The following is a 24,085-nucleotide window of genomic DNA, read 5'->3' as shown; positions in this document are numbered from 1 at the left end:
AAAATCTAATGAACATGGATTAATTGTTTGTTAATCTATCGATTTTTCCATCAAAATTATATTTTGTTTCGGTGTTGTATTTTCTTCTTGTTTAGTTGGTGTATAGATTGCATGTACATGTAAGGATTAATTGTTTTATTGTTGCTTTCTATTGTCCAAAATTTTTCTTATGCCATGCTAATCAGATTTCATCGAAGGCATACCTTTTTTTGTAACAGGAAGAAAATTTATTAAACCAAAAACAGAATACAGAGAAAGAGAGTTTTAGCAATAGCAAGAAGAAAATCCATGTGTTTGATGGAGTCATCTCCCTGTTCTTGCTCCGGATTCCTTCTGAACTTGTGTGATCAACTTTTAGCGTTTTCTATGTTTTCTAGCCATGATAACATGCCAAGAGCCGAGCTATTAGAGCCCACTTGTTGCCATGAATTCAATGAGCTGCAAGTAGTCTTTCTTCTTCTTCTGAAAATGGCCTTCTGTTAATTCTTGGGTCAAGTTAGTTAAACCGTCTTAATCTACAACTCTTACCTGCAAATAGAGAGAAAGTATGATTTAGAAGATACAATTAAAACCCATCTGTAAGTGTATGTGATCTTCATAATTTATCATGTAAATTGATTAATAAAAGACAAACCAAAGAATAATAACCTGTTGTATCATGGTGCAATTTCAATTCTACCAGATTGATCTTCAGAGCTCATCTGAAAAAGTTGAAATTATGTTCAAGTTGGCCTAAGAGAAATTATAATTTCTAATTTGGAATTTCAATTTAACATCAACGTTTCAGCTTTCTAGAAATAGATTAGAGGGGGAGAGAGGACCATCTTTATCCCATATCTTACCTGATCTCCCTTGATGTTTCTTTGCAATAGAGTTCCAATTCTTGGGGACATATTGCTCAACAAGCTGCTGGAGTTTCTCATCCTCAACAGGTGATAGAATCTTACATAGGAGAAACAAGTGGGTGTTCTCATAGACGAGTGAGTCTTAAATAACCCAACATAGCATACTAGGATATTCTTGTGTGGATTGAATATTCAAAGTCTTAGGGTAAGGATGAACAAAAGCATTGATCCACTAGCATGGAAAATCTGAAGGAGTGTTTGAAGAGTTTTCTCATTTTCCTACAATGCTTATTCTTCAAGTTTTTTTTTTTTTTTTTTTTTTTTTTTTTTTTTTTTTTTTTTTGTAACTTAGTGCCCTTTTGGGACAGCTGAAGTGCATATGAAAAAGGGCAGAAAGAAGATTATACCTGCTCAATCGATATATACTATAAAATCTTGAAACCATAATTGGATGGTTGAAATGGTTTATTTATTTATTTTTAGAATTGTTGCCTTCTCTGCTATTACTAATTTTCTTTTATTGGTTATGTTAGGAGGTTTCTAATTAGGTCCACCCAAGTTTCTTTCCAACAAGTGAGAATCGCTAGTAGAAGATATTTGATTCTTTTTCCTCTAAAGACAATAGGTAGGGGGTGGGATCATCTTTGTCCCCCAATTTGTATTTCAATCAACAATTGTATAAAATGAAATTCAGAGACACCCATCAAAATAATTGATTTTCCACACTAAAACCATATTGTCTACAAGTTCTTTGGATTGACAGGTGGGGCTCACATTGAAATGTTATCGTGAATCAATGCTTTGATGCCTATGTAAGTTCTAGACATGGTACATATGCATATGTGAAGGACAAAGTTAGGAATACACGACTGATTTTTATAAACTAAATAAATTTGTGTTATAAGTGGGGCCCACATGTAAAATGTATTAATGGCTATACATTTTGATGTCTATTTTGGTTCCACATGTGGTACATATGCACATGTCAATTTATATCTTGGTAGAACAAAAAAAAAATTAATAAGAATCTAAGCTTTGCATTTTATTTGCTACATTTATTTTTTATAACTCAAACAAACAAATGCAAAATTGTTTTATTGATTGCACCACCTTCAACCAAACAAGATAAGTGCAAATGCCAATGCAAAACTAAACCAGATTTGCACTCCCATACATTTGCATTAGTGCAAATATGATTTGCACTGCAACCAAACGCAGCCCAAAGGATTATTATCTATTACAATCTTGTTACTACCAAGAAGACATAGTTTAGTAGCTACTAATTAGCTGCTATTCAATACAGCTAACATAATTCTTTGACAAATCATTCAAAGCGAAAGAAGAGGAGTTCGCGAGCTGTAAGCTTCAAGGTGCTCCGAATTTCGACCACGGTGATAGAAAAACTGGTTGGGTTGGAAAATGTCAGTTCTCGTTGTGACAAGATTGGGGGATGTCGTTGTGGATCTGCACTCGGACCGGTGCCCCTTAACCACCAAAAACTTTTTGAAGCTCTGCAAGTAAATAGTCATGTTCCCTTGGGCCTCTTCTTTTGTTTTTCTCTATTGCGGTTTCTTCATTTTGTCTAAACTTTGATATCTAGCTACTGCTATTTGAAATAGTTGGGTTTGATTCAATGTTGTTGCTGAGGAAAAGGCTAGATGTTGAGGATTTTTGTTATTTACTGATGTTTTAAGTATGTCTTAAAACTGTCTTTTAATTTAGTATCCTGATATGTACGTCGAGCTCATTAAAGTTAGCTTCCAATCTTTAAAATCATGGGGTTTGTATGCATTGTGATCTTTTCTATGATGAGCTAGATGTTCTTGGACCAGGGGTCCCTTTCCTCTTCTCTTTAAACAATCATAACATGGCTTATAACAAGCTAATGGCTTATGATCAATGCACAGTTTACTTGGTCCAAATATTTTTGGATGAAAAGTAGATAAAATCATAAAATTAATGACGCTTGGATGATAAGTATTTGGGGGTTAAGGAATAAGGATTGGGTCTTCACCCTCTCTGTTGACACTTCGGGCTGCACTTTGATAGTTTGGGAGGAGAGTCAGGTAGAGTTTGTCGAGGAAAAGAGGGTAATTTTATGTTGACAGTGAAATTTAGAGAGAAAAAGATGGTTTTGAATGGTGGCTGACTCTTCTCATTGATCCTTTCTAACTCCTAGACTGCATTAATCTCAGTAGTCTGGTCTGCAACCACCTCTCCGCCTTTTTTGTCAACATCCCTACAGCTCCAACTGACCACCTTCCATCTTGTGCATCTTCAGCTCATAACTTAAGACATCCTCTTCTAAATTCACTTTATCACAAGTACTCCATATACTATACTTAAGACCATCCCTACAGCCGCAGCCACCTCTCTGTTTTCAATGGTTTGTCTGAGTTAGTAGCAGAAAGTTAATTAACGGGCTAGTGTTAGTTGCCTTTGTACAAGTGCTTGTTAAAGTAATCGATCCAAGAAGTCCATATATTATACTTGTTTTTGAGTATCAATAAGCCTAATACAATTACAAATGATAAAGGTAATCAATCCATATAGGTTCTCACAGATTTACAATAAACAAAAGCAAATCGATCTTCACTATAAATTAGAAAAAAAAAAGAATAAAAAAGAATGCAGATCAGTAAATATAAATTGAAAGAAAAAAAAAAACACAAATCTACAAAACATACAATATATACAAGAAAGTAGGAAAAACAGCATAAATAAAAAAAATATTGATTTATTCACAGATTGATCTGCACGAAAGGTATTAACAACCAGATCTATAAAATATTAATTTATTCACCTACCCTAGACCCTGGGCTGAACCGTCATTTTCCCAAAAAAAGAATCACTGAAGCAAGCTATTCACCGACCTAGTCTTTAACTTTCAATGAGACTAACGGAGCAAATGCCAGAGATCCGACCGCTGGGACATGTGAAGGTCAATGGAGACATTCCCTCGAGGCTCAGCTCTGACAAGCCTGATAAGTTTTCTCAAGAGAATCTTTATTTTCCTTTTCTCATTGAGGTCTCATAAAACCCGCTTGCCTGTTTTTGAGATCCCGCATCCCACGGTTTTTTCGTCCCAAAAACACTGTATTCTTACAAACAAACTGAAAAGAGGGAATCATTCGGAAACTCATCCCTTTCTCAGCAATCAAATAGACCCCAAGAGTCAAAACCATATCAGTTGTTATGTTCTTAATGATAGGAATACTTGTATTATTCCAATTATTTGAATAAATACTTAAATGCGTTTTCCCAATAAGCCCAAAATTAGAACTTATTTTTAAGTACTTAAAAAATAAACAAGACTTGAGTGACTTTTTTCAAGTACTTAGTTGAACTAACAGGGGTAAAAGTGTCCCTAAAACTGTACATTATTTCCAAAACATCTTCATGCCTGCAGTTGCGACAAATGTGCTGTTTCTCTCCCTTTCAAGTTCAATCTTACCCCATATTCTCTCCTTTTTTTCTTTCTTTTTCGTTTTTTTTATTTATCACCAAACACATATAGTTAGGGCTATAATTATCATTTTCACAAAAATAAATACACCAAACACTTTAACACAAATAAATACTTATTTTAAGTTAACTAAGGGGTTGGTCAAAAAAACTCCCAAACACTAATAAATAATTAAAATACTTAAAAATACTCGTTGAATAAATATTTATTCCACCAACCACTTATGTCCCAAAACATAACGTAAGAAATTCAAACAAGTTAGAACATATTGTCGAGTAATAAATTGTTATAGCACAACTTAAAACATATCTAGGAAAAAAATTACCCCAATCAATCAATCGAAACATTTGTTTTATTGGGGGGGGGGGGGGGGGGGGGGAGAGAGAGAGAGAGAGGAAGAGAGAGAACAAAATTTCTTTATTCCCCTGTTCTGGGGATCTTAAGAGAACACCATTAATGCTACTCAAAGTTGGAACAAATGACACAACCATGGATTCAATGGGAAGATTCTCTAATCAGGCATTTATCCTTGAAGACTCTCCAACAGTTTCTTCCATTTTTGTATACCAATCACCAATGCGTGTATTCTCCATCATATCTCTACCTGACCTCAAGTGTCTGATGGGTCTTAGGACACCAAAGACGGCAAGATCTGCTAAATTAGGTTTGGAACCCCCTGTAGGCATGAGGAACACCCAGGTTAACTAGGCTGGATCTAGAGCAAGAAGATTTTTGTATTTATCTGCATCCCAACAGAAAAACTAAATGGTGAGATTAAGTACACATACCAAGAAAATCCCGGCCATCTAAAGCATCCACCCATGTTTCAGCAGCTTCATATAATGCTGCACGTTCATCAGTTATGTTATATTTCTTCTTCAGATTCTTAGAAACAAAGTACATAGCTGCAGCTCCTGCATATTTAACTGACAATCTTTCTGTGAAGCTGAAATTTCCTGCATGTGATGGGCAACATTAAAGCAATTAGTCTTTTTTTTTTTTAATCGTCAAACTCAAGTATTAGCAAATAGTCTAATTAGCTTGGTGTATGATATGCACGATACACAACAAAAACATTCTTCTTCTTAATGTATGCTAAGGATCTTTCATCAAGTACATCAATAAATACACAACAACCTCACAACATATGACAAATGGTATTGTCACAATTGTCTGACTGGGATGGTAGAACCCCAAAATGGAGCACTTCAGAGTGCAGGTTATTTTGGACTAATAGGAAAGAGACCCCATGCCATTTCATTTGCACCTTATACCAATGTTGTTAAAATCATACGATTTATGAAAGATTCATGTTTTGAATCATGAATCTCAAGAGTTCCGATTCAAATCTTATGTCTGAATCCTTTTCTGCAAAAATCTTATGATTTTTTGTTTAAATCCTACAGTTTGATTCATAAATCTTACAATTTATACAATTCATGCAATTCATTGTGGTTCAAATCAATTAAATTAAAAATTAGTTCTCTGCTTTTTCATTTTGTTTTGTCAAGGATGACTTGCTTTAAAGACCTTACTAGAAACTGATATATTTATGTTATTTAAGATATATTGAGTTTATTTTCTATCATGTGTTGGATAAAGAGCCATTGTATGCGGATAATTTGAGTTTCAAGCCAAACTATATTACATCATCTTAGACTTCTATTGTATAAGTGGTAAGCTCTATTGTTTTAGGTACATACATATATGGTAAGTATGACTTAAAATAACACTTTTCTATATATATTTAATCTTTTAGCATATGTATATTTAATTATTGACAAGTTTGTGAAAAGTAGAAATAATCTTATGATTTACGATAGGATTCACATATACTAACTACCATTGCTGAGTGGCCAACCAGTCTGACTTAACCATCAAAAAACTATCTCCACAAACAGAAAAAAAAAAAAAAAATGAAAAGAAAAGAAATCAGACAACCCTGCCCAGTTGGCCTCTCCTGGAGTCCCAGACCATGTGGCAATCAAGGCCTCTTCAAATTATAAAATCAAAGAAATTTTTCCAAAATCTTCTCTCCCCCACCCCCTCTTTAAGGATTTGCACATTTTCTGATAAGTGCATAAAACAAAAATAAGCCTTACAGTGCTTTGTCATGCCATATTGCAGCAATGTGACAAAAACAGCCTGGCAGAAGGAATATTGGGCAGGTAAAAGCAAATGTAGATCAAATAAATGTAGGCTGACATAAGATGAACAGGTGACAGTACTAAGGATTGATTGCATTCGTTGGATCTGTTGGGTTAGGAAGTTTGTACTTGCCTATAGCTTCTTGAGGAGTGCCTGGCATTTTCTTTGCATACCATACCATTCTTTCTAATGAGTGCCTTCTTGTGAACCTAGGCTTGCATTGAATAGAATTATAATGTTGTTTAAGGTGGTTTTAGCGTACCAATGGTTGCAACAAGTTAAAGGCTTTTAAAGGACATAGAGAAGACTGAAGTAACATATGTTGTAGTAGCAGGAAAGAGTTGAGGAACTGCAACTCAACAGAAAACAGAGTCCCGGATGGAGGGGTATGGCAAAGCAAAATAGCTAAAACAATTATTATGAAGGCTGATAAGACCCATCCTGTATCTCCAGGTAACAAATCCAATCCCTCAGTTTAGCTATGTATCCTATGGAATGCAAAAGATGAAGAAGATTCACATAGTCAATAGATTTATAATGTTGACAATGCAGGAAGTCTGGAGTAATTGGTAATCTTGAACAGATTTCAAGCATATAAAGCAAACCATAATGCAGACAAAGTGTAGCCCCATTCTGGATTTATCAAGAAAAAAAAAAAAACGTGAGAGGTCTCCACACCATAATGGAAGATATCAACCCTAAAGAGCCAATTTCCTTCAGACTATATTGGTCCCATAATAGCTCCAGCTGTTAACTGGACCAGTAGGGAAGACTCCAATATATTACTAACTACTACTCTAAATCAGTGCTATCAATGAAGTGAAGTGGCTACTAGTCGTTTTGGCCTCTCTACTCAGTGCAATGACTAGTCAGTGCCTAGGCACTAATTGCACTGACTAGCCAACCAGAAAAATTAAATAAAAAAAGATATGTTCTAAATTCAATGTGCAACCAGAAAAATTAAAAAAAAAAAGATATGTTCTAAATTCAAGACAATGATGCTATCCAATAAACAAATTAATATGAGTTGCAAATATACAATAAAAAATGATACTAAGCATGTTGTTTGTTATCTTTGTTTTGCAAACATAAAAAGTTAGACTAGATAGGCTAGGATAGGGAGTTACAGCTATTATTTTTTCAAGTAATGAGTGCATCCTTTGACTAGTTTCACCCCTTGTTTGTGGCAACTCAGTTCTGGGGCACCACTTATTGTAAGAAAAGTTAAAGAAACTCTTCTCCATTTTCATTTGTGTGCCCCATTTCTGTTTCACATACCACCAGTCAACATTGTTCTATTACAAATACTTGACACAACAACATGTATAAAAAATATGAAAGCATATACTATATTATTTTAAATAATTAGAGATAAACACGAACAAAAAATGAACGAATGAACTTATAATAGCTAAAAAGAAATAGCCAAAGATTCACAAGCAGGCTTAAAATATTGACAGCAATAACAGAGATCACAACTACCATGTCCTAAGAGGTAACCCTGAAGTACCGAGACTCAGATGTGCACAACTCGAGTCTCAGATGCAGATGCTTCATGCAGATTCCACAAGTCTAAAAAAATTTCAGTTTAACACAGATTATTTAACTCAAATAAAAAATGTCCTATTCCAACATAACAGTCATTTAACCAGACAATGTTTTAACACACAGAAGCATGATTTGAGGCACTACCTAGAGGCATGAGACACTGTTCAAAACGCAAGAGGTGTAAGCCTCTTGAGTGCAAGGAGGCAAAAACCTCTACTCATCAAAAAAGGAGGTATAAACCTACTCAAGAGGAGGAGGTATCAAAGGCATATGCTTCGGAGTAGGGGTGTTCAAATTTGGTTATCAAACCAAAAACCAAACCGAATAAACCAAGTTGGTTTGGTTATTTCAGTTTTCAGTTCAGTCCAGTTTTAAGATTTTGGAAATTTCAGTTTTCGGTTCGGTTTGAGAAAAAAATTCAACCAAACTGAACTGAAAACCGAATTAACCAGATAAATACATATATTTATATTTAATTATAAAAATCCATATTAATATCAACATTAATATATATTAACATTAGTATTTATATTAATAATATATAATATGTATTTTAATTATAAATGTTGATATATTTTAATAATAATCATTGGCATAAATTGTTATGGATGCATTCGTGGGAAAGACTTACCGCCGCTGCCGACAGCAGCAATGAGGAGGGGCCCACACGACAGCTCATCAGGGGGCCCACACTTATCTTGCCATGACAGCTTTTCTTGCCAACTCGCCACCAGCTTACCTTATCCCTTATCCCATCTATCCTTATCTTATCTTATGTTCTTAGTAAGAGTTTTGTTTACCACTAGAAGTAGGAGTTTGTTTACCATTAGAAGTAGGAGTTTGAGTTGGATTTAGAGAGGGATTATCCTAGCCTAGCCGAATACAATAAGGAACCCCCTCTTGTAATCTCCTATTTAAGGAGCTGTGAATTGGAATAAAGCATTGAGTTTCCAGTTAAGAGAAGAGTGAGGAGAGTTCGGGTGGTCTCTTGGACAAATCACCCATTCGGTTTTCCACAATAGAGTCTGCACGCAAGGGAAGGCGCAAGGGGAAGCAAGAGGTTCTCCCCGTGGACCGACCCGTGACGAGATCCTACGCGCGGGCCCATAACATAAATATAAAATACATTTATATTTTAACTAACCGAATTAAAAGCAAACAGAACTGATTTAAATCCGGTTCACTCTGGTTTCAAGTCTTATTTGGTTCGGTTTGGTTCATGAAAATGACCTAACCGAAATGAAGGTTAGGTTCTATTTCCGAACCAAACTGACTGAATGAACACCCCTACTTCTAGAGATGCCAATTTCACTTGTCCCTGTGGGGCTCCGCCTCGCCCTGATCGGGGCATGCTTTTTGACCACTGATCGGGATTTAGGGAAAACCCAAAACTCTAGGGTCAGGGACAGGCGGGGACGGTATTTGTCCACCCCGCCCAACTATATTATAAAGCATATATATAATATATCATACTTTATTATATTACATAATATAAAATAGTTCTAGGCATGTTTCAAAAAATAAAAAATTAATAAATTAATAAGTATACAAGTAAGAATGATCGGGGCGGGCGGGGCAAAGTCGGGGATCTCCATTCCCTGCAGGGATGGGGATGGGGTTAGGATTTTTAGCCTCGTTGGGGTTTGAGGCGGGGACAGGGTAGGGAATTTGAATTCGGGGCCGAGTACAAAGTAGGCAAAACATGGCCCTGCCTTGCCTTGTTGCCATTCCTACCTACTTCAAAGGCATCCATAGCTCCAGCTTATGCCTCAGAGTGTTTTGAGTACACCTCCAAGCATACACCTCAAATGCCTTTCAAAACATTTTAACCAAATTAGAACATCACCGGATTACGATGAGTATGAGGAAGTTTAATCTTTTCATAGAGACCTTTGAGTTGCAGGACTTACCTATTCAAGGGGCAAATTATACTTGGTCAAATTTTCAAGAGGTTCCCACTTGTTGTAATTTAGATAGATTCCAATTCACAACTAATTGGGAAGTGGCATGGTGGGGATGAGTAGTTACAGCACTGCCAAGACATGTTTCAAACCATTGCCCAATAAGTCTGGCCCAAGAGAGGGTGGGGGTGGCCCTTGTCCTTTCAAATTTGAGAATATGTGGCTACTGCACCCTGATTTCTTGCCAAAGGTGAAAGAGTGGTGGGAGGAAGATCAAGTGGAATTTAGATAGAAGGGTTATAGATTCTATAAGAAATTAAAATTGATGAAAACAAGAATTAAGGTTTGGAATAAAGAGATTTTTTGAAAGATTGAAGGAAGGAAATGGGAAATTCTCAATAGAATAGAGGAGCTACGCGGTGAGGAAGCTAATATAAGTTTGAGTTCAAAAGAAAGGAAAGAGAGATGGAGGTTGAAAAAGGATCTGGAAGGCTTTCTAAGAAAAGAGGAGGTTACTTGGAGACAAAAATCTAGATGTCAAATGGCTTAGGGAAGGGGATGGAAATACCATTTTTTTTCCATATGTATACTACCTATAAAAGAGTGAATTCCTCTTTTTTCTGGAATTTTCATTGGATGTTTTCTACCGCTTTTATCTAAGCACACAATGGGCATAAAGAGGGCATATATATCCTTTACTCTCACTTCAGAAACTGCCCACTCATAACTGTTCAGAAACTACCCACTTATAAGTTATAACCGTTCAGAAACTGCCCATGAATTATAAATAGTTTTGTCTTAGAGATACTGCCACATGCAAATGCACGTACATGTCTACTAGTGTTGGAAAATGGGAAGTAGAGAAAACTCAATGCTGAAATTGGAATAGAATGGGTAAGTATTAACAAGAGATGAGGACATAGGTCAAGCCTTTGTGAATCATTTCAAAACACTCTATGAGGGCCCAAGGAGTTCAAGAGAAGATTTAGAGGGCTTGGAATGGAGGGATGGAAATAGAGAAGATTTTGAGGTTCAAGAAGTGAAAAGTGCAATCTTCTCGATGAAGAGATCAAAATCTTAAGCCCCAAGACCTGATGGTTTTACGATGGCTTTCTATCAAGATTGTTAGGAGATAATTAGGGGTGACTTTTTCTTTTTTTTGAAAAGGTAAAGTAATATTTATTGAGAAAGAAATACACACCAGAGGCTGAGATCAGCCCCTGAACAGGCAGACTGATCTATTCAGCAATTACATATGCCATCAAGACAAAGAAAAAAGTACATCTGACACATTACAGTTTCTAAAATCTGCCACCACAGACAACCAAGAAATCAGCTTGCCCACTAACTTCTGAGTTAAGTCCTCTAGACTTAGAAACTTATTACTGAACACCCTTCTATTCCTCTCGGTCCAGATACACCAAATTACAGCACTTGGAATCATCTTCCATAAAGTCTTCTTTTTCTTGCTCAAGCCCACAATATGCCAGCCGCATAACAGCTCTTTTACCGGCCTCGGCATCACCCAACAAACATTCAAGGAGCTGAGGAAGTGATTCCACAGCTGAGCAGAGAATGGGCAGTGAATACACAAATGATCAGTAAATTCAGCACTGCACCCACAAAAGCTGCAAGATAGGTCCGAAATCTAAATTCCCCTGCTCACAAGGTTCTCCTTGGAAAGGCATTTGTTAAGAGCCATAGTCCAAACCAGGAAACTGGCTTTAGTCGGACTAATGGGATTCCACACTTGCTGAACTGGGAAATCAGGAACACCCCTCCTACAAAGCATAGCAGCCAAAGATTTAACTGAAAACATCCCATCAGAATTCCACTTCCAAAGCCACTTATCCTCCAAGCTATAATCCAACTCTTAGAAACTGGAGGCAGGTCAGGAGATTCACTGCCTCATCCACCTCCCAATCAAAGAGATTTCTTCGGAAAGAGGGAGTCCAAAGAACTGAACCACCAGAAGTACTATAGCACTCAGCAACTGAAGCCTCTTCGTCTGAAGCACATTGGAAGAGGAGTGGGAAGGACTCAGCAAGAGGAGCATCAGTACACCAAGAGTCCTTCCAGAATTTGATTCTATTACCATTACCAGCAGCCCTGATTGAGATCCCCCTGGCCAGATCTGTAAAATGCTTCATTATCCCTTTCCACAGAGAGGTACCCCAGTTAGGAGGAGGATCCCTAGTTCTCCAATTTCCCCAACTCACACCATATTTGCTGGCAATAAGAGACCTCCACCAAGCATCAGATTCTACAGCAAATCTCCAAATCCATTTGCATAGAAGGGCAGAGTTAAATTGTTTCAGCTTCCTTATACCTAACCCCCCTTTAGATTTGGGGAGACAGACTTGATCCCAACTCACCAAGTGCACTTTTGTCTCCTCCTCCCATCCTCTCCAAAGAAAATTCCTTTGAATCTTTTCAATCTGATTTGCAACCTTCCTAGGAATGGAAAACAAAGATAGAAAGTAGGTAGGAAGATTGGAGAGGGTACTCTTAATTAGAGTCACCCTCTCCCCAAAAGATAGATATTTAGCCTTCCAAGAAGCCAGCTTCCTTTCCAATCTCTCAATAATTGGGTCCCAGATAGCAGAGGAACCACCATTCACCCAAGCAGGAGACCCAAATATTTGACTGGAAGGGAAGCAATTTGACAAACCAGAATACCAGCACACTCAGCTAAATTGGATACTTGTCCAATTGGGATAATTTGTCTCTTATTCCAATTAACTTTCAGACTTGTAATCACTTCAAACCAAGAGAGAATCTCAAGGATTAACTCCACCTGAGAGGGGGACACCTCCACAAAACATAATGTATCATCTGCAAATTGAAGAATATTCACTCTCTCTCCCCCCGGCACCATTGCAAAACCTTCCCATTCCCCTGACACATCAGCCTTCTTACAGAAGAGAGTGAGGATCTCCATAACACATATAAATAGGAGAGGAGATTATCAAATAAACCTATAGACTGTCCATTTACCAAGATTGAGAACTTTAGGGAAGAGATACAGACTTTAATCCAATTCCTCCATTTCTTCCCAAAATTCATCTGAAGAAGCACAAGGTCTACACATCTCCAGTTAACACGATCATAGGCCTTCTCAATATCAAGTTTACAAATCAAACCCGGAGAACCTTCTTTTTTCCTGGAATGAATGAGCTCATTTGCAATAAGAACTGAATCTAGCATCTGCCTACCTAGAAAAAAAGCACTTTGGTTATTTGAGATAACACTACCAAGAACTGCTTTCAATCTTTCAGCAAGAACTTTAGCTAGGATTTTGTAGAAGCTATGCAATAGACTAATCGGCCTGAAATCCTTAATATTCACTGCACCCTCAATCTTTGGAATGAGGGTAATAAAGGTAGTGTTCAGACTTCTCTGCAATGAGCCCCTCTCAAAAAAGTCCTGGAAAACATTCAGGATATCCTGTCTCACCACATCCCAGCATTTAATGTAGAAAAGGTTTGTAAGACCATCAGGCCTTGGAGACTTCTCATCAGCCAACAACTTGATAGCTTCTTTAATTTCCTCCTCAGAAAAAGGTCTCTCAATGAATAAAGACTGCTCATCACTGAACTGATTAAAAGAAAGGGATCTAGGAAAAGGTATGAAGGACCAAGATTCCTTATACAACTTCTTGTAAAAGCTAGTTACCACAAGCTTCATATCAGTCTCAGTAATACCCACCCTACCCTCTCCCTCTAGCCTGGTAATTATAGAAGCTCTAGCTTTGGCATTTGCCATTTTGTGGAAATAATGTGTATTCCTATCCCCCTCTTTCAGCCAAGCCATTTTGACTCTTTGCCTCCATTTAATTTCTTCTGCCACTGCCAATTTGTCAAACTTCAACTTAGCGTGGAATCTTTTTAATCTGAGCTCCTAAGCAATAGGGCCTAATTCTTCAGCTATGTCAATCTCCTTTATGGTAATCAGGAGAGCCTTCTTCTCAGTATCTAGACTCAAACTTTTCTCCAATTTCTAAATCTTTAGTCTTGCTTTAATGGCCTCCAATTTCTTTGCTAAGATGAATGAACTGGTACCCTCCACCTGCAGATCCTCCCAAACAGACTTCAACAAAGGAACAAGAAAATCGTCCTCAAACCAAGCATTCTCTAATTTGAAAGGAACTTTTGCTCTCACTCTAACACCACAAGCCAGCTGAATAGGAATATGGTCTTACACTGGTCTTGGAAGGGCAATCTGCTTGAACTCTGGGAAAATATCTTCCTAGTTAGAAGTAACCAAAAACCTATCAAGTCTCACTGGAGTAGGAAGGTCTTGATTATTGGTCCAAGTAAACCTGTTGCCATGAAGGGGTAAATCTTGAAGTTCAAATCTGTTGATAAAATCAGCAAATTGCACCATATCCCTCGATCTTCTCCCACCCGAGCTTCTCTCGTCCCTAGAAAGAGTGACATTAAAGTCCCCACCAATGACCCAAGGAACAGCAAGACTTCCCCTAGCTACCGCCAATTCTTCCCAAAACTCCTCCCTCCGGCTTCAGTCATTAGGGCCATACACATTAGTAATTTGACACACATTACCATCTACAAGTTTCAAGACAAGGGAAATTGAAAGTTTTCCAATCTGATAAGAAATCAAGTTGCAAACTGTCAGGTCCCACATACTCAGTAACCCCCCTGCACTACCAACTGCCGGCTTTGACCTCCACCTAACCTCCCCCTTCCACTAGATACTTCTAACCACTGCAGCCTCCATAGTTTCCAATTTAGTTTCTTGAATCAAAACCACTTTTGAACCTGAATTTTTCAGAGAATCACATACTACAAGCCTCCTCCCCGACCCCAAACCCCTAACATTCCAAGATAATATCTTAAGCTCCATAAACAAACTAAAAACAACAGAACACTTGGCACTTAAGCCTTTCTCCCCCCCCCCCCCCCTCAAACTCCCCTCACTACTGCCTGCTTTATCTTTGAGGTTCCACATCAAACGTTGCAATTCTCTACTTCTTTTAGATTCATTACCCCCCCCCCCCTTCTTTATTGCAGCTTTCCCCCTGGCCAAACGCATTCTTTTCTCTACCCCCTCCAAGTACTTGATTGTTTCCTCTTCCAAACCTTCTAGCGAGATCCCCAGAAATTTTCCCAATCCCATCAACTTAGAAGAAACCCATGAAGAATCAGAAGCACTTTCAAGCTACTCCCCTACCAGATTCGGCTGATCCAATAACAAATTGCTGATCTTCTGAGGCTGCCCAACCGAGACAGCACCCCTATCAGTTACACTGAAAGAGCTACCTTCCACCTATGACTCAGCACCCTCAAGACCACCTCCACCACCTAACACTTGAGAGCCTGCGACCACCATCACTAAAGGATCCACCTCCAACAGCTCCTCTTCCTCTCACAGCACCACAAGCTGGGTGGACTTTAACTGAACCTCGTCTTCCAAAGCAGTCAATTGGGACGACAAAGACTTCACAACCCCTGGGCCGGGATCCAAAATTCCCCCTCCACCCTTCTTCTCCCTACGTGAAGCAATCCCCCTTCAATCCTGAAAATCCCGAGCCTCCCTAGTACCCACACCCTGATGACAACGTCCAACCGGAAAACTAACTTTTCGAGACATATTCGCCCATCTAGCAGAGGGGAACTGGCTCATTAAAATCATTGAGCCCAGGCCCAGTTTCCAGGTTGAAAGGTTGATGAGCTGACTGGGCTGGTGGGTAAAGTGCTCCAGGCCCAGAATCTTCATCCGAAGTATCATGGGCCCCGTGAGACTCAATTAGGGGAGGCTGGAAGACCTTTTGATGACTCACTAGCGCAAGATTTTCCCAAGGTGCTAGTTGGAGCTCAGCAAGACACTCTCTAATTAAGTCTTTAATGGCTTCATCTCCCAAAACCTACCCGCTGCCCCCCAGATTTAAATTTTGAATCTCCTTCACAGCTGGACCCTAGGTGAGCCCATCTGGACAATTCAAAGTCGCCAAGATCGGACGGCTCAAAGGATCCCCCAAACCTGCGTCATCTTCTCTATCATCGGTCGTTGGAGAAGCACCTCGGGTCACAGTCTTCTTGTATCGCACTACTTCAGAAAAACAGGGGAGCTCACTTTCGCCACAATCTTCCAGGACCAAGGTTTTGGAGTAGTTTGAACACTCCTTGTCTTCCTTCTGGACATCGCAGGACAGCTCTTCTCCACCTCTCCATCTTCGAACAAACGACAAAACTTCTTACCAGATCTGAACAGTGAAGGCCACTTCCCCCACCACCACTTCAACCTTGTTCGGGATTTGGTTCCCCTTGCGGATCTTCGTTCTTACCCACTCACAGGTCGCAATCTCCAACAAGGAATCATCCATCTCTATGAAACCCCCGCAAGCATTCCCTATAGCCCTTATGACACTTGGGCACCAGAGCAAGGGTGGAAGGCCGAAAACCCTAATCCAACATGACTCCAGGTCCTCTCCAACTTCGAAAGGGTCAGAGTAATGACATCCCGCATTCGCCCCCCACCAGTCCAGCAAAAAGAGGTTCCTCCCCAACTGCCAAGGACCTTGCCTTAGAACCCATTCCGCACCAGCTCTCGACGGATATATAAAGAGAAAAAAGTCCGTCCACCATTTTCTTCACTCTCACACCCCCTACCTCCCACTAGAATCTGTTTTCCCACCTCTCTACCTCCCTAATCTCCTCCCCCTAACGAAACCTGCCCACCAAGCAGTTCCTCAAAAACTCTCTTCTCGCATTCACCCCCTGAGGATCCGTAGCAACCACCCTTTTACCATTAACCCACTTCACCTCCGATCCCCCACGAGCAGGCCAAATCCCTGCAACCACCACTTCATTGTAAGAAAGATTGCACCTAGCCCCTCCTTCCATCTCTAGTCTGCGGTACCAGTTGGAGGCTTCCCATCTTCGCTTCCCTCCACCTAATCTACTGTAAGAGATTCTACGCTCCATCAAAACTTCAGACAAAATACCCTTCACCGGCAAGACAAAGGAGTTACAGGAACCCACCAATTATTCTCCAATTAAATAAGAAAAAAAAAAAGAAAAGGTTTTCAAGAAAAGGCGGCAACCAAATTGATGAATTCTATGAGAGGAGCAAATTTAACTTGGGTGCAAATGCAACTTCCATCGCTTTGATACCGAAGAAAGTGGATGCAATCCAACCGAAGGACTTTAGGCCCATAAGTCTAATAGGAAGCATGTGCAAAATCATTTTCCAAGGTTTTAGCCCTAAGAATAAAATATGTACTTCCCTCGATGATTTCTCCAAATCAAGGGGCTTTTGTGTTTGGGAGACAAATAATGGATCAAATTGTCATTGCCAATGAATGTGTAGAGTTTAGAAGAAGGAAGAAGCAAAAGGCACTGGTTTGTAAATTGGACTTAGAAAAGGCTCATGACATCGTAGACTGGGAGTTTTTGTTGGGTATTCTTAAGTGGAGGGGTTTCAGAGCAAGATGGTGTAAATGGGTGAAGGGTTGCATTTCTTCATGTCACTTCTCAATTCTGGTAATTGGAGTAGCAAGAGGTTTTTTTCCTACCAAAAGGGGCCTTAGTCAAGGATACCCTCTCTCCCCCTTCCCTTTTACTCTGGTAATTGATGTGCTGAATGAATTAATCATAAGGGCAAATGCTAACAATATGTTTAGAGGCTGGAGAGTTGGAAGGGATGAAGTGGTGGTTGCACATCTACAGTTTGTAGATGATATTATCTTGTTTTGTGAGGGGAAAGCAGAACTTATGAACCTAAAAAGGATGATAGTCCATAAATTTGAAAGGATCTCCAACCTTAAAATTAAATGGGGAAAGAATTGTGTGGCAGGAGTAAATTTAGGGAGTGAAAAGGTGACTTTGCTAGCTGGACTCTTGGGGTGTGGAGTAGGGGATTGGCCATTGCAATATTTAGGACCGCCATCGGGAGGAAATCCAAATACAAATAGTTTCTAGTACCTAGTGATTGAGAGATTTACAAAGAGACTTGCGAATTGGAAGAGAAACTACATTTCTTTGGGAGGTAGGATAACCCTAATAAAGTCAACTTTGGCTAACTTACCAATGTACTTCCTATCTACCTTTAGAATACCGGAGAAAGTGGCAAACAAGCTAGAGAAGATTATGAGGGACTTCCTTTGGGAACCAAGAGACACCAAAAAAGACCATCTAGTGAAGTGGGAAGTGGTTTCTAGAAGTAGAGATGGAGGCCTAGGAATAGGAAATATTAGGCTAAGAAACACAGCATTATTGGGGAAATGGTTATGGAAATTGTCATTGTAATAGGACAAACTTCGTCATAGAGTGATTATTAGTATTCAAGGATTGACAGACAATGATTGGGATGCAAGAGTTGACCCTAGGGTTTCCTGATGCTCTCCTTGGAAAGCTATTCATGGTATATTACCTTCCATCCTTCCTTCAAATTTGATGCCTATGTAGGAAACAAAGTGTTGTTTTGGGAAGATATTTGGGTTGGAGAGGTTTCCCTTAGTGAAAGGTTCCGTAGTATTTATTCACTATAAAAAATAAAAGAAAAGTGATCTCTTCAATTTTTATTGATAATTCTTGGGACCTAAGTTTGAGGAGAGGTCTAAGGCAGTTGGAAATTGGCAATGGTGGATGAATTAGTTAACCTTTTAGGGTCAACCTATCTGGATCAATCTTTTTTGGACAGTAGAATTTGGAAACCTTCTCCATCTAACGTGTTCACTTCTTCCTCCTTTGATGTCCTAATTCAGTCAACAAACCCTACAAGGAGCTTTCCTTCAAAGGAGGTTGGTGTCGGCTTGTACCCCCAAAAATTCAGGCTTTTTGTTGGGAAGTGGATCTCCAAAAAAATCAATAGTCTAGATATGTTGCAAAGAAAAAGGTCAAATTTATGCCTATCACCCCATGTTTGTAGCCTTTGTTTGGGCTCTAGTGAGACAACCACATACCTATTAATTTCTTATCCATTTGTGTGCTTTATTTGGGCATGGTTCTCTTCTATCTTTGGTTGCAGGTGGACACCTCCCCCGGACGTGGCAAGCCTTTTTAACCCAAGCTTTTTTAGGAAACTGAAGAGACGTGGAAGATTAATGTGGAGAGCCACAAGAGCAGCTATCTTATGATCAGTTTGGGAAGAAAGGAACAATAGGATCTTTAAAGGAATGGAGAAATCCAAGGAGGAAATTGTAGAAAGAATAACCATTATGACTATTCAATGGTTGAAAACTTTAGATTTGTTTGAAGACTTCTCAGCTGAAGATATTTATAGGAATTGGGGAGTGGTGGCATCTACAACTTCCATAAAACCGACTATGCAGGAATTATAGTCCCCACCAACACAACAAAGAGTGAAACTGAACTTTGACAGGAGTTCTAGAGTTAACTTGGGCCCTTCAGGTATAGGAGGAGTATTCAGACATGAAAATGGCAGAATCATGGCTATGTTTTCAGGGCCAATAGGAGTGGGGGACTCATTGAGACTTGAGAGCAAAGGTGATGGCCTTGCTTCAAGGTATAAAGTATGCCAAACAGTTGGGGCTACACCAAATTGAGATAAAGGAAGTCTCTAAATTGTTGATTGAGTGGCTGCAATCTGGTAAGTTGGGAGACTAGATTTATAGACAGCCCATAAGGGAAATCCTCAACACAAGGGAGATTGGTGCATGCTTCAAATGGACAAGGAGATCAGCTAATGGTTTAGTTGACACGTTGGCTAAACAAGGGACTATGAGAGATGGAATGTTATGGGTAGTTTTGTAAGAAAGATTACCGGGGGCTCAACACCTGTTTAGGGGTTGACAGTTGTACTTAATTCTAGAAAGTTATGCTTAAGTTGTATTAATGAAGCGTTTCCAATAAAAAAAAAAAAATTAGAACATCATCATCATCATCATCATCCAAGCCTTATACCAACTATCTGGGGGCTGGTATATGAATCCTATTTTGCCATTTCATTCTATTTAATGCCATATCCATCGTTAAATAATTGGCGCTTAAATCATTTCTTACTACTATCCATGTCCTTTTTAGTCTACCCCTAGCCCTTCTAGCCCCTTCAGCTAGCAACAAACCACTTCTTCTTACAAGTGATATTGATGGTGTTCTGTGCATGTAACCAAATCATCCAAGTCTACTTTCTATCATTTTATCACCTATTGGAGCTACTCCTAGGTTCCTTGGAATATGACTTTATTTCTGATCTTATCCCTTCTATTTTTTCCACTCATCTATCTCAGCATACACATTTTTGCTGCACACATCTTTTGGACATGTTGTCTCTTGACTGCCCAACACTTTGCTCCATACAGCATAGCTGGCGTTACAACTTTTCAATAGATTTTTCCTTCAGCCCTCCATTTTTCCCAGCATACTCTAATTCTATGGATGGTATCTTCCTCAATCTCTCCCTTGCTATGAACCAAATTAGCACATAACTGATCAAAAGCTTATTGTATTGCAAACTAATAATTTCATTTAATTATGTAATTTTTTTCCAACAAAGATATTCCATTTAATGGGTTCACTCACTGAATCATGCTTCTATTCAGTAATAATTCAAACTCCTTGCCGTAGTGTCAAAAACAAAATAAGCATCTCCAAAGAGTGGAACAACCTGAACATTATTTTCTACAATTTCGAATGTTTACTGATACATCTTTTAATTTGTGAGATATATCACGGAGACAGCAGAAATAAGAAGAAAAGGAAAACACAAAGCCCTTTTGCAATATCATCTGAGAAACAAGGACCATAAGACCATGATATTTTTCTTACCATTGCTTGTGATATAGTCAAAGGACTCAAGGGCCTCAGAAGTAGTCCTGTATATATTTGGTGACAAGATATGCACCAAGTGATTATCAACCCACCTGCATTGTGGAAACATGAATTATCAGCTTCCCAGTGTCATAAGGTGTTAGGTTTATTGTTTAGACCTTAAATGATAAGCTTCAAAAAACACTTAAACACACAGTGGAAAGAGTAAACCCAATCAGAGCCATTGATTGGTGATGTTACCAAAAAATATGAAGTGCACCCAAAAAACATGAAATGAGTTTATATTTATCAACTAAAAGCATTTAGAAGGTTTAAGTCATAACCACTCTCAGTTTCCAAATGTGAACATTAAATGACTAAAAATTGTAGGGATAGACTCTGAGAAAAAGAGTAAGTTCTATTTCTATAAAACTCTAAGCAATTTTCAACCTGAAGAAACAGAAGAACCACACCTGCGCCATTTTTTCTCTTCATCGTCATCAGGAAGAGAACTAACAGACTTCTGGGGGTCAATCTTATGGGCCAATTTGTCAATTATATCTGCACAAACATCAACATCAAGTTTTAGAGGCAATGGCATTATGGCAAAAGAAAAACAAATCTCTAGATCTGAATGTGTTATTGATAAAAATTGAATGTGCTTTTACTGAGCTTTCTGCCTGATACCTTGGAAAGCCAAAACTGATTAAATAAAACCTTGGAAATATAAACTGTATTATCATCTAAATTCCTACCAAAAATCAAAGAATCAAAGTTTGGGTAAGAAAGAAGTAAAAGAGAAGGGAAATACAAAGCAAAACCTGATGAATCAACCAGCTGCTCGCTATCAACTGTCAATATGGGCACCTTCTTATAATCCGACCATTTGATCTCTTTCTTATTGAGGGGGTTCACCTCCACAACTTTGTATGGTATGTCGTGATAGTCCAAAAATGCTGGAAGAAAGTAAAAAAGAAAAGGAAACATTACCAAAGAACTGATAATCCAATTAACAAAAAGAAAATTTTTTTAAAGCTGCTAAAAAAGAAATTGCCAACCTACATATATTACATTAAGGCATTTATGTCAGCACCCTCCGCACTTCATAGCTAAAATCCAGTGAAGGTTAAATTACTAAATTCATTCCAATTCTCTATACATGTAGCCCCTAACTCCTCTATGTGCACTTCAATCAAACGGTTAGAGATCATATTACCATGGATATAAATTCACCATCTATTTACTACTCAAGTGTCAACCCATGATTCCTGGTCGTATTGGAAAATAAAACATTTACTTATTGATAACATATATGTAGTAAAGCGCCATTAATTCCTACTGAGACAATATAATGCTTGAAGTTATACAACCAAATTTACTTAATAAAAAGATCCTGAAAAAGAAGGTAAAAATAGTTTTGCCCTATTATTCCATTGTCACGGTGCATGCATAACAATTCATGACTTCAACGAAATAACATGAATGGCAGTTGGTGGTGGAAGAAAAGGAAGTACCTTTGACCTTGTTGCAGAAAGGGCAAGCTTCATATTGGTAAAGGACAACGTCCTTGGGACGGAACCCAGATGAGAGTTGTTCTTTGGCGTACACCTCCGGTACGACTGCAGAAGCAGCGACAGAGAATGAGACAGCTCCGGCAAGGCCGAGAGATATGGCTCGAGTGGATCGCCCGAGGCAGGCGGCTATGCTTTGCGAGAACAACCTCGAGGGACCAGATGAGTTGCTACTACTGTTGTACAGAGACGCCTGGAGAAGCCTGTGTTGAACGCCTGCAGTGGCAGAGGAAGAGGAGGTGGCGCCCCAGGCCTCATGGGCTGGAACCAGGGCTCGTCCGACTACATAAGAGGTCAGACTCTGAGCCCTTCTCATTGTATCGCAATGTCAACAGAGAAACAAACAGAATGCGTCGAGTCACAAATGCAGAATCTGCAGATCAATCCCTCAATCAGCTCTGATTCAGAGACTCAAGGAAAGAGCTACCCGCTAAGAACACAGTTTATGTCGGTTCCGATTTTTGGACTTCCGGGCTTCCGGGGGGACCTATTTAGCTGAAATGTCGAAATAACGTAATGAATGATGCTCGTAAGGTTTGGGTGGCAAGTTCTGGACCAGCCGTTAAGGAATTTTGGCATGGGCTTGGGCTTGGGCTTGGGCTTGGGCTAAGGAATTTTGCCACGTGCCACCAAAGTTTCCCAGTCAAACTAGGATAGCCGCCATTGATCGATACCTGGCCCCGGTCTACCAAGAAAATGAGACCGAGTTTGAGACAACTAAATCATAATAGGTGCCCTTTTGCCTTGCCGTTGCATTTTGGTTGGCAACACAACGCTACTATACCATGCATGACGGGATCTGCTCCTCACAAATCGGCGCCTCACAGGTATACCTAGTATTAGGAACATTTTTCGTGAAGAAGATGAGTGAGTGTGAAGTGCTAGTGAGTGAAGAGCAGATTGGGTCTCTGGATGCAAGAGTGGAGCTAAGATTTTTTATTCAGAGGGGCCAAAGTGTAATAATATGGATAGGGGGGCCAAAAAATAAAAAAACGGGCAAAATATATGTAAAATTTAAATAACTAGTATAAGGATTTGCAAGGCAGGGCCCCTCTGCCTGCATGCATGCATGCAGTTGAGCCAAGCCATTTAAACTCGATCGGTGGTCTAGGTATCATGAATCTCATGGCAGGGAAAAGGCGTCGTGGTAGACCGAAAACTTACCATATGGACATGCCATCCAACATGTTGTTGGCAGTCCGCAAAAAAACAAATGTTTGATTATTTCTCAGGCCATTGCATCCCACCCCACCGGAAAGGGTCTTGTCACAAACAGTAGTTACATTGCCACATCTCCCATCGTTGCCTACAGAAGACCAGTCCTTGGAGCACCCCCTCCCGTAGAGCCAGCTGAATCAACTTGCCGCTAATTCACAGATTCAGATGGCTGCCACTATATTCCCGGTGGACCATTGTGGTATGGACCAATCAACCTTGTTCCTCGCAGACACTTCCAACTTTCTACCTCAACCGCCACCCTCCCACCAGTGTTCACAGGTACGCCTCTCAAATTCTCACATTCAATTGTGGTTATTTTGCCCCCTAATTCATTGGTCCATTACCATGAAAATCATCGCATGGAGCCTGTTAGAGTATATAAAATAGGGGTATTTTGGTCATTTGAATTTATCTATTTGAGAGTGAAAGGTCTGTTTTATTTAAGTTTAAGTTACGTGTACAAGTGGGTCGACTAGAGAGGACTGATTTTCCTCTACTGGCCAAACCCTTCTTCTTCTTCTTCTTCTTCTTCTTCTCCTTCTTCTCTATTGTAACCTAGGACTAAATAAGGTTTTCACATAAGAAGAATGTGTGTAATAGTATTGTTGCTACATTGTTGAATATAAAGGACAAAACAAAGGATAATGCAAAGGCT

The 24,085-nt window shown here is 39.2% G+C and overlaps 1 protein-coding gene across 1 annotated transcript; it reads right to left on the bottom strand.

Moving 5' to 3' along the window:
• Nucleotides 1–4,479: 4,479 nt before the first annotated feature.
• LOC104607421 (uncharacterized) lies at nucleotides 4,480–22,724 on the bottom strand. The gene is made up of 6 exons (XM_010273062.3): nucleotides 22,156–22,724; nucleotides 21,463–21,597; nucleotides 21,115–21,202; nucleotides 20,660–20,754; nucleotides 5,100–5,267; nucleotides 4,480–4,987 (listed from the first exon to the last, which is right to left on the bottom strand). Exons 1-6 carry the CDS (start codon nucleotides 22,526–22,528, stop codon nucleotides 4,827–4,829), a joined length of 1,020 nt encoding a protein of 339 aa, XP_010271364.1. The 5' UTR covers nucleotides 22,529–22,724; the 3' UTR covers nucleotides 4,480–4,826.
• Nucleotides 22,725–24,085: the final 1,361 nt, after the last annotated feature.

This window comes from Nelumbo nucifera, chromosome 4 (genome assembly GCF_055504915.1).
Source record: "Nelumbo nucifera cultivar China Antique chromosome 4, China Antique-T2T, whole genome shotgun sequence".
NCBI lineage: Eukaryota > Viridiplantae > Streptophyta > Magnoliopsida > Proteales > Nelumbonaceae > Nelumbo > Nelumbo nucifera.
This window is presented reverse-complemented; position numbering and strand designations above follow the sequence as displayed.

Coding starts and splice junctions, on each gene's coding strand:
- LOC104607421 (XM_010273062.3), bottom strand. CDS start 22,528: ATGAGAAGGGCTCAGAGTCTGACCTCTTATGTAGTCGGACGAGCCCTG. Junction 20,755..21,114: donor GAAGAGAAAAAATGGCGCAG/GTGTGGTTCTTC, acceptor TCCACAATGCAG/GTGGGTTGATAATCACTTGG. Junction 5,268..20,659: donor TGACTATATCACAAGCAATG/GTAAGAAAAATA, acceptor CATCACATGCAG/GAAATTTCAGCTTCACAGAA.